At 71.7% G+C, this 10106-nt stretch overlaps 2 protein-coding genes across 3 annotated transcripts; one reads left to right on the forward strand and one right to left on the reverse strand.

Annotated features, from left to right (window-relative positions):
* Positions 1-245: 245 nt before the first annotated feature.
* Positions 246-6857, reverse strand: PLPPR3 (phospholipid phosphatase related 3). 2 transcript variants are annotated; one of them, XM_074565298.1, is made up of 8 exons: positions 6689-6857; positions 3797-3916; positions 3412-3597; positions 3022-3151; positions 2602-2797; positions 2456-2513; positions 1983-2156; positions 246-1896 (listed from the first exon to the last, which is right to left on the reverse strand). In XM_074565298.1, exons 2-8 carry the CDS (start codon positions 3869-3871, stop codon positions 628-630), a joined length of 2088 nt encoding a protein of 695 aa, XP_074421399.1. In that variant the 5' UTR covers positions 3872-3916; positions 6689-6857; the 3' UTR covers positions 246-627. The 2 variants fall into 2 exon arrangements, with proteins under 2 accessions (XP_074421399.1, XP_074421398.1); XM_074565297.1 differs by lacking the exon at positions 6689-6857 and adding an exon at positions 4660-4890.
* A 250-nt stretch (positions 6858-7107) lies between these two features.
* CFD (complement factor D) lies at positions 7108-9869 on the forward strand. Its single transcript, XM_074565299.1, has 5 exons — positions 7108-7303; positions 7542-7695; positions 7981-8125; positions 8500-8757; positions 9336-9869. The coding sequence occupies exons 1-5, from the start codon at positions 7240-7242 to the stop codon at positions 9507-9509; spliced, it is 795 nt and encodes a 264-aa protein (XP_074421400.1). The 5' UTR covers positions 7108-7239; the 3' UTR covers positions 9510-9869.
* Positions 9870-10106: the final 237 nt, after the last annotated feature.

The following is a 10106-nucleotide window of genomic DNA, read 5'->3' on the forward strand; positions in this document are numbered from 1 at the left end:
GACCCCCCCACACACTTCCTGGCACCCCCTCACCCTCCCCAACACAGACCAGCGGTGTAGGATGGGGTGGGGGGGTGTCTGCAAGGACCCCCTCCCCACATCCATAAATCCCCACACAAGCTGGGACCCACTGCCCCACGGCAGCTCCCCCCCCCTTCCCACCCAAGACCCCTCGATCCAACCAGCCCCCCCCCAAAGCCCTTCAGCACCATTTGCTTCCCCTCCCCCCCCCCCATGATGTACAATTCCAGAGCCGTAATAAATTAACCCCTCAGAAATGTCAGCACCTATGTTAGAGAGAAAAACAAAGTCAAAAGTGCTTGGAGCTGCCCGGCCCCATGGGATTGGGGGGGGGTTGGCAGAGCCCCCTGAGCCCCCCCCCCAGCTGCCCTGGCAGGAGCAGGGTCCTGCGTCGGGGAGGGGGTGTCCCCCACACGTTTCGGCTGGCTCCGTGTCCGGTGTGACCGTGTTCTGCCACGTCCTCGTGCCGCTCGGTCGCCCCAATGCCAAAGAGCCGCACCCTGGTGCCCCCCCCACCCCAGCAGAGAGGGGACCCTGGCGTTGTGTCCCCCTCCCCACTCCAGCCCCCCGAGCTGGGGTCCGGCCGCAGGGGAGGCAACTGGGGGCTCAGTCCTTAAACCTGCGGCTGGCTTGCATTTTCTTGTAGTAGTGGTCCACCTCGCTGTCCCCCTGCCCGTCCCTCTCGGCCGGCTTCCTCCGCAGCGTGGACTCCCGGCTGGCCGTGCCCAGCAGCCCCTCGGCGGGGGGGTCCCCCCGCTCGCCTCCGCCCCCCACCGCCCCCGGGATGGCGGCCAGGCTGCCGTAACGCGGCTCGTCCTGCTCCATGTCGCTGACGGAGGAGCCAGGGGAGACGCCGGCGCTCTTGGCCGGGCGGAAGCCGCGGAAATCCTTCCCCATCTCGCCCAGCTCGTAGGCGTCCGGCCCCTCCGGCCCCTTCGGCCCCGATTTCCACTCCCAGGGCCCGTTGCCCGCAGAGAGATGGACGACGGGGTGGTGGGGGGCGTGGGCGTCGATGGTGATGATGCTGGAGCTGTCTCGCTCCGAGGGCGAGCGGTACTGGGAAGAGTCGGAGCTGGTGGAGGACGAGGAGGTCTCCGAGTGCTTGGGGGTGACGGAGACCATGCTCTGCTGCTTGGACATGGCGATGACCTGCATCAGGCGCGGGGGGTTGGCCACCCGCTGCGCCCCCCCCTTCTCCGCCACCATCACCCACTTGGCCCGCACAGCCGCCCCGCTGCCGGCCGGGGCGCCGGCGCCCGCCTGGCTCTCTTCGGGGATGTGCACCAGCTGCGAGGCGCCCGGCCGCGGCTGGATGAGGACGCGGGGCCCCATGGCCGCCCGCTCAGCCGAGCGCGCTTGCACCGTAGGGTAGAGAGAGGGGGGCACGTCCTCGCCAGCATCCCCCGGCCCCCGGCCGTGTGCCGCCGCCGCCTCCTCCGCCAGCGTCATGCTCCGGCCCTCCAGCGACTTCTGCTTCCACTCGGTGATGAGCTGCTTGGAGCGGGAGGCATCCACGGGGACGTGGATGGTCATGTGCCGCCGCGCGGGGTCGTCCATGGAGGGGGTGTTGACGCGGGGCAGGGTGTTGCTGAAGGTCACCATGTTCTCCTTGCCCATGGGGCTGCGGGGGGCCAGCAGGTCCACGTCCACGCTGGCCCGCTTCAGGCTGCCCAGAGAGTTCTTCTCCCGCGGCACCGGCCGCGCCACCTCCTCCAGCCGTGTCTGCGGGTTCAGCTCGTCGGTGCTCACCGACTTGTTCTGGTGGTAGACGGAGTCGTGGCCCCGCTGCGTCAGTGCCCGCAGCGCGTCCTTGGCCGGCACCGGCGCCGGCACCCTCTCCATCGGGGCACGGAAGTTGCCAACGGCGTGGTAAGCCTGCGGGAGGGGGAGCGTGGCGTCAGCACGGCTCTGCGCCCACCGCCCTTCCCTCCCGAGCCCCGAGGGCAGGGACCGGCACCCACCAGGTAGGCGGCGATGCCGGAGCCGATCAGGAAACCCACGTAGACGTCGGCTGGGTGGCTGCGGTACTGGGTGATCTGGGTCAGGCCGCAGACGCCGGCGGCGATGGCAAAGGCGAAGACCAGGATGGGCTTGAGGAGTTTGGTGCTGTCCGAGATGATGGAGTTGAAATACATCTGGCGGCGGGACGATGGGGCAGGGACAGGCTGTTAGTTGCGGCTGGTGGCACCCGCTGCCACCGCGGGCACCGCAGCCTCCCCCGTGCCCAGCCCCCGACCATGCGGAGAGCCCGGGGGTGCGTGCGCGTGGGTGAGCACACGGGTGTGCAGGCACCACGCCTCGATGCGTGTGTCCGACAGAGCTCGTCCGTGCACGGGAGGGGGTGCAGACAGCAGAGGGACGCTGCCGCCCGGTGGCATGGAGCCCCGGAGCTGGCACACGCGGGGCCGAGAGCCAAGCAGTGCCAGGAACTCACCGACACATAGACGGCAGCGAAAGCCGAGAGCGTGGCGTGCTGGGACGGGAACGTCTTCCTGCGGGGGGAGACGGGGGCACGGTCGGGACAGGGTGACGGGGTTGGCATCGTGGCGCGGGTCACACACGCACGCCCCCGGCACGTACCTGGCGGAGAGGATGGCGTGCTTGTCCGTCCCCGAGCAGATGTCCTGGGTGATGTAGGGGTTGGCGTCGCAGGGGGTGCCCAGCAGCGTGTAGTTGGGCTTGCAGACGGTCAGGAAGAAGGGCGCGTGGTAGCCGGTGGCCAGTTGGATCACGTCCGTCACCAGGGCCGTGGCACAGAGCCCGAACACATGGACGCCTGGGGGTGGCATGAGCAGGGTGACGGGTCACCCCTGTCCCACGCAGGGCACCCAGCCCCAGGGCACCCACAGGCACCGGGAAGGGTCCAGTGCGGTGTCTGGGTGGGGACGTTCATTCCCGCTATCGCATCCTGGGTGTCCCCGCGTCCCCTCCATCCCCGAGACCCTTGGATCAGCCCCCCCCAGCAGGCAAAGCTCCTGCTCGGGCTGCGGCACAACGTACCCACAAACCTTACGGTGCGGCGCAGGAAGGAGTTGAAGTTGCAGCCGCCGGCGTTAATGCTGCCCTCGGCTCCGGCGCGTCCCTTCAGCCGGGACTGCAGGCAGTACACAATGCCCTCCCCGACCATGATCTGGGGAGAAACCGGGGGCTCAGGGGGTGCTGCTCCGGGGGGTGTGTGGGGGTGTGTGTGTGGGTGGGTGGGTGGGGGTGTGTGTGCGTGTGTCTGGGACGTCGGCGGTGCCACCACGCAGATGCAGGGCACCTCCAGGCTCCCCGCACCGGTCCCCTGGTGCTGCTGGCACCAGGACGCCAAGCCCTGGCTCTGCCACCGGGCCGGCTCCATCCTCAGTGCCCCCCCCACCCCTCAGCGGGACGAGCCCTGGGACGCACCGAGGCGGCGGGTGCGGCGAAGGCCAGGCTGAGCAGCATCAGCAGCGGGATGAGCTCCTCGTTGGTCTCCACGTAGGGCATGGAAAGCGCCCGGTCGTAGCACTGGAAGCCCACCTTGGCCGGCTTGAAGAGGTCCGTCAGCTCCAGGAAGTAGAGCGTCACGATGGAGGAGGCTACGATGGGCAGCTGGGGGGGGGGCAAGAGCGTGGCGACCACCGTGCCACCCCCAAATGATGGGCACCGGCATCGCGGAGCCCGCCGGGAAGGGGCAAAGCCCCCAGACCCTCTACGCCAGGGCAGGACCGGGGTCTGGGGGGGTAAGACCAGGGCTTGGGGCAGGACCCCCCGGCTCAGCTCCCCCCACACCCCACCCCCCCACACCCACCTCCACGAAGTAGAAGCAGGGCAGGAGCGTCATGCTGTCCTTGGGAGCCCTGGCCTTCTCCTTGGGGGGGATCATGGTCCTGGGGCTGGTGCCGGGGTCCCGCCGGGCTGCGCCTCCGCCCTGCCGTGGGGCAGCAGCGTCACACCCCCCCCAGCTCTCAGCCCTACGGGGCGGGGCGGGCAGCCCCCCAGCTCGCCCCGCTGCCCCCCTGCAGCCGCTCACCGGGGGGATGCCGCCAGTACCGGGGGGCTGCCTCCGCCGGGACCACCCCGGGCATCACCGCGGGGCGAACCGGGCCGGGCCCGTCCCCGCTCCCCCCCCCAGGGGGCCCCCAGCACCCCGGGGTGGTGGTGGGGGGTCCGGCCGAGCGGGGGGCTGTGACAACAGGTGGGGCGGAGGCTCCACTGTCGCGACAGGCGGCCGCTACCGCGACAGGCGGCGAGGCTGCTGCGGAGGGCGTGGGGAGGGGGGTGTGCCCCCCGCAGAGCCCAGCCGAGGATGGGGGTCCCCGAGCACCCCCCGGCCCCAACCCCCCCCGAAACTGCTACCGAGCCCCGGCTGCAAAAAGAGAAGGGGGGGGGGAGATAACGGAGATGGAGGGCCGGGGGGGCAATAGCGGGGGGGCACAATAGAGGGGGGAGGGGGGCAATAACGGGGGATGAATAACGGGGACGTATTACCGGGGGGGGTACTAACGGGGGGGCAGCAAGGGGCACAGCACGGGGCGAGGGGGGGCGCTCCCGGCCGTGCCGCAGCCGCGGGCGGGGGTCGGGCCGGGGAGGGCGGGGGTAGGGGTGGGGGTGGGGGGGGGGGGTCGGGAAGCGGCCCTTTGTGCTGCCCGCGGCCGCCCGCCCCCCACTCACCTCTGCTGCGGCCGCCCGGGGGGGCCGGGGGGCGGCGGGGGGGGGGGCGGCGGCCGCGGGGCTCCCCGGGAGCCGGGATGCTCCTGCCTCGGCGGAGCGCGGGGAGCGGCGGCTTCCTCCGCCCCCGCCACCTCCTCCTCCTCCTCCTCCTCCTCCTCCTCTTCCTCCTCCTCCGCCACCGCCTCCCCCCGCCGCCCCCCGCCCCGCCCCGCCGCTCCCGGCCCCTCCCGGGACGCTGAGCCCCCGCGGGGCCCGGGGACGGGGGGTCTGGGGAGGGTCTGGGGCGAGACAAAGGACCGGGCGGGGTCGGGGGCTGCGAGCAGGACCCCCCCCACTAAGCTGCGCTGCACCCCGGGCTCTGCAGCTGGCACCCGGGGGGGACCCCACCGGGGCTCGGCCTCGCCCAGATCAGCGCTTTCCCCCCATGTGCTGGGGGCTGGGGGGGTTCCCCCCCCTCCCCAGGGACCCTCCTGCCCCGCGGAGCCCCCTCCCTCCCCCCCCCGCCCCGGGGCCGGGGTGACCCGAGGGCTGCCAAACTGGGGCTCCCGCAGCATGGGGGTGTGTCACCCCCCAAACGCCCCCTCCCCCCCCCCAGACCCCCGCCAGCCCCCAGCACCCCATGTCCCAGGCACCTCAGGGGTGACTCGGGGGGAGGGGACCCTGTCCCCACGCTGGTGATGCCGGTGCCGGCAGAGGAGCATCATGGATGGAGCCCAAGGCCACCGTCAGCTGGAGCCTCCAGTCACCCCGAATTCAGGGCTGGGGGAGCGGGTGTGACTCTCTGCCCCCCCCCGCGGGACCACCAGCACCTCTCGGACGAGGTCGAGATCCCCAGCCCTGTCCTCCCCTGCCGTTGCTGCCCCACACTCGCAGTGGGTCCCATTCCCAACCGAGCCCTGCTCCGTACCCTGTTCCCGTGCCCTACACCCCACAATTCGTCCCCCTGCCACCCCCCCACCCCCCCCCAGCTCACGGTCCGGTTCAGCGCAGCCCCACGCCGCGGCACCAGCCGCCACACGTTGCCCTCGTTCCATTTTTGGCCCTAAGTGGGCAGAAATCTGCCGGCGCATTTAACGTCTAAATCCCGAATCCCTGGAAGCCCCGATTAAGCCGCTCTCCCCGCGGAAAATCCCCGGTTTGAGCCAGACTCGGCCACCTCCGGAGGCCGCGTCGCGTCCCCCCCACGGCCGCATGGCCCCAGCCCTCTCGCCATGTGCTGCCCCACTCATGGGGAACAGCGGGAGGCCCGACCACCCCCGCAGAGGGACCCCCAGGTCCCCGGGGCACCCCGGCCCCCGCGCCCCAGCACCCTCCTGGCTGGTGTCCCCGTCCCTTGGCGCTGGGGGTCGGGCGGTCGATGGCACGGGGTGCGGGGGGGGTCTGCGCAGACGGACGAAGGGAACCCAGTGATTTTGAGCCGTAAAGGCTCATGGTGCAGGAGGAGGAGGAGGAGGAGAGGAGGATGATGATGGTGGGCTCCGTCCCTTTGCCCGGTTTCCCCGGTTTTCCCGGTCCCGGCGGCACTGGCGGGAGCACGGCAGAGCCTGTTGGCCACAACGTGGCCAGATCCCGCTGTGGACAATGGTGGCCACCCCGGCGAGGAGCGAGCTCGGTCCCAACCGGGCGGGGAGCGATGCCCAGACCCCGGCCCCGGCCCCGGCCCGGCCGTCGCTCGGTGCCGTCGCTCGGGGACCCGCGGGGGGAGGCGACGGGCGGCTCCGGAGCTCGGGGACACGCCGGGACCGGCGGGAGCCGAGGCGGTGGCTCCGCTTAGTGGCACCGGGGAGAAAGGCAGGGGGGGACCGGGGCTGCCGCTGCCGCCACCATCCCTGCCACCGCCATCACCATCACCCCCTCCGCCATCACCGCCCCCCCACCACTGCCACCCCCCTGCCATTGCCACCATCCCTGCCACTGCCACCGCCGCCGCACCCCAGCCCTCGCCGGAGCTCCCTCGGGGCAGGGGGTCTCCCCCCGGGGACCCCTTCCAGGTGTTGGTGGTCCTGCCCCCCGCCCTCCTCATCCTCACCAGCCCCAATGGCGAACCCACGGGGGACGCTCAGCTCCGCTGCCCCGGCCGTCCACCCAGTCGGCACCCACTGGCAGCCCCCCCCCGGGGGTGGGGGTCCCTGGGCAGTGCTGCTGGTGGCGGGGGGGTGCTGGGGCCAAGCCCTGGCGCTGCCGCATGTGCCGGAGCCTTCGCGTGCCAAGCGCTGGATTCGGTTTTGGCTTTGAAACCAGCAGCGCAGAAATCCCCCGCGGCCGGTGCCAGGTCCGGCAGCTGGGACAGGCTGTTTCCTCCCTCCCGCCCTGTTTGTGCCGGGAACTCTTGACCCCTTTTTATAAGCCGAATATTTAAAAACATTTGGCCTATGCTGCGGAAACCCCCCCGCCTCCGGCTCCCCCTGCGCTGCCCCTTCCTGCCCCCCCCCCCGCCCCCGCCACCCCAAAGCTGGACATAAAAGTGAGTCCCAGCCCCAGCCCCGGCTGAGCGGCGTCCTCCCCACGGACCCCACGGACCCCACGGACCCCACGGACCCCACGGCTGGGGCAGAGGAACCGCTGGGCTCCACCGCAGCCATGGGGCTGAGTCCCGCTCCCGTCCTTGTCCTGGCTCTGCTGCTGCTGGGGGCCATGGTGAACGGTGAGCGCACCCCCCCCGGGGACGGGGACAGGTTGGGGCAGCGACATCCCCAGCATGGGGCGGGGGTGGGGGTGTATGTGTGTCCCCTGCCCAGCCCCCCCCCGATTCCTGCCTCCGTCGACATCTGGGGGCTGCGGTGGCCTGCGGGGAGGGGTCCGGGGATGCCGGGAGGGGACCACGGGGGTGACCCTCCCCACGCCATGCCCAGCTCACCCGGCTTCTCTCCCGCCCGCCACAGGGCAGCCCCGGGGACGGATCCTGGGGGGCTACGAGGCCAAGCCCCACCTGAGGCCCTACATGGCCTCCCTGCAGCTGGACGGGCAGCACGTCTGCGGGGGCTTCCTCATCGCCGAGCAGTGGGTGCTGAGCGCTGCCCACTGCACCGAGGAGACGTGAGTGCTGAGGATCGGGGCGGGGGGGGGGGGGTGTCAGCGCGGGGGCTGCTCCGTCCTGGGGGTGGGGGGGTGGGGGGCTGCTGGACTCAGGCCAAACCCTGCTCCGTTAGCCCCGACCCCGGCATTGGGGCACCGGTGACCCCCCCCCCGGCAGGTCCCAGCACCCTGTGGGGGGCTCTCCGGCCCCCCAATTCCGTGGCCGGGGGCAGTGCCGCCCCCAGTTCCGTGTGCCCCACGGGGTGGGCAGAGCCCCCGGCGCCCCACGCGCTGCTTCTTTTCCAGGGACGGCAAAGTCTTCCAGGTCCTCCTGGGCGCCCACTCCCTGACGGAGCCCGAGCCCCACAAACGCCTGTACCGGGTGCGCGCCCAGATCCCCCACCCCGGCAGCAACATCCACAACAACAAGGACGACCTTCTCCTCCTCCAGGTGGGCTCGGGGCTGCCGGGACCCCAGCCAGGACCCTCCTCCCTCCTGCAAATCCCTCTGCCCCTTGGGGTAACTGAGGGCGGTGGGAGGAAACCCTCGAGGCCAGACTGGGGCTGCTCGGTCCCCCCCGCCCCCCGTTCCTCTTTCCCCGTCCCATGGGTCCATCCCTCCTTCCCCCACCGAAGACCTTTGGGCTGCATCCAAACGACTCCGTCTTCCCCGGGATCCTCGTGGCTGCGGCTCCGGCTGCGGCCCGGGGGCTGCGGGGTGACGGCGAAGCCCTGAGCCTGGCGGAGGCTGGGATGGTCCCTGTGCCAGGTCCCGGGCCATAAACCGGCCCCCGCTGACCCGGGTCCCCTCTTGCTTCGCGGCAGCTGGAGGAGAAAGCAGAGCTCAACGCGCACGTGCGGGTGCTGCCGTTCCAGCGGGAGGACAGGGACGTGGCGGCCGACACGGTGTGCGATGTGGCGGGCTGGGGCACCGTCACCCACAGCGGCCGCCGGCCGGACAAGCTCTACCAGGTGGAGCGGCCGGTGATCAGCCGCGACGTCTGCAACCACCGCACCCGCCACGACAACACCATCACCGAGAAGATGATGTGCACCGACTCCCGCAGGAGGGACACCTGCAAGGTACCGCTTGCCCCGGGCTCCCAGCCCGTCCTTTCCTGGACACGGAACCTCGGCCGGACCCACGGGCTGGGGCTGGGAACCCCCTCGGGGGTCTGGGAGCAGGGGGGGCGGTGGGGAGGAGACCTGCAGCCTGGAGGAGGTGAGGCGTGGGGCTGTGGGGCTGCACCCCCAGGGTGATGGGGGGGCTCCTTGCCCTCGGCTGATGCTGCAAAGCAGCTCTTGTCAGCCTGGAGATGGGGATGAGCCATGGGCATGACCCAGCGCACCCCAAGGGCACCCCAAGGGCACCCACCGATGGCTCTGCCAGAACGATAGGGGCCACCCTGAAAGTGTCCCCTGCCCCTGCCTGCCCCACCGCATCCCGGCAGAGCCGGGAGTCCAGGCTATCAGCAGAGCAAGGAGAGGAGCCAGGGCTGGCGAGGGACGGGGCTGACCCCCACCCACAGCTCCTGCGGGGGAAACCCATGTCTGAGAGGACCTGACCCCCACAGAGCCGTGGGTCAGGCGGGGACCCCCAGCTCCGGGTGGGGGACGGGGCCGCCGTCCCTGCCGAGTGCTGAGGAGCCTTGGTTCTGCAGGGAGACTCCGGCGGCCCCCTGGTCTGCAATGGGGTGGCCGAGGGGGTGGTCACGGCCGGCTCCCGCGTCTGTGGCAACTACAAGAAACCCGCCATCTACACCCGCATCGCCCCGTACGTGGCCTGGATCGACAGCGTCGTGGCCTCTGCGGCCGGGGAGGGGGACACTCGCTGAGCCGTCCCTGGGGACCCGGCTCCACGCCACGGCTTGCTGCTGCCGGCACGGCCAGAGCACCCACGACGCCCACGCTGCCGCTCGGGGACAGCCGCACCGCCGAGCGCCCGGGGGGCTCCCACCGCCGCCCCCCCCGGAGCATCGCCCCGCGCCGGGAGGAGAGCTGGGCTGGGGGGACCCGCCAGAAACCAGGGGAAGGGGGTTCCCGGCCACGGCCGCCCCTTACAAAGTGTGGGGCCCGGCCGGGGGAGGGTGGGGGGTCACAGCCCCCCGCGCTGGTGGAAGCCACAGGCTTTGCTGACCGCGCCGTAACGCTGACCGCGACCCGCTGCAATAAAGTGATGGTGATTCCTGCAGGCAGAGCTGGCAGGACCATGGCGGGGTCTGCGTGGGACCCCCTGCCCGGAGTGGGTGGGGGGCACAGGCAGCACCAGGAGGAGCTGGACACGACGGGGGCAGACGCTGAGGCTGAGCCCATGGGGACAATGCGGCCAGGGCCCCCCCATCCTCCCCTCCGCGATCACATTTCGGGGGGAGCCCCATCCCCTCCTGTGCCTTGGCCGTGTGCTGAGACCCCCCCCAAACTCACTGCGGTGA

This window comes from Larus michahellis, chromosome 23 (genome assembly GCF_964199755.1).
Source record: "Larus michahellis chromosome 23, bLarMic1.1, whole genome shotgun sequence".
Lineage (NCBI taxonomy): Eukaryota > Metazoa > Chordata > Aves > Charadriiformes > Laridae > Larus > Larus michahellis.

Excerpts from the sequence above, each read along its gene's own strand:
- CFD (XM_074565299.1), top strand. The coding sequence starts at position 7,240 with ATGGGGCTGAGTCCCGCTCCCGTCCTTGTCCTGGCTCTGCTGCTGCTG. Across the intron at positions 7,304-7,541 it reads GCTGGGGGCCATGGTGAACG|GGCAGCCCCGGGGACGGATC; the intron begins GTGAGCGCACCC and ends CGCCCGCCACAG. Across the intron at positions 7,696-7,980 it reads GCCCACTGCACCGAGGAGAC|GGACGGCAAAGTCTTCCAGG; the intron begins GTGAGTGCTGAG and ends CTTCTTTTCCAG.
- PLPPR3 (XM_074565298.1), bottom strand. The coding sequence starts at position 3,871 with ATGATCCCCCCCAAGGAGAAGGCCAGGGCTCCCAAGGACAGCATGACG. Across the intron at positions 2,514-2,601 it reads CACGCCATCCTCTCCGCCAG|GAAGACGTTCCCGTCCCAGC; the intron begins GTACGTGCCGGG and ends CTCCCCCCGCAG. Across the intron at positions 1,897-1,982 it reads CCGGCATCGCCGCCTACCTG|GCTTACCACGCCGTTGGCAA; the intron begins GTGGGTGCCGGT and ends CCCCTCCCGCAG.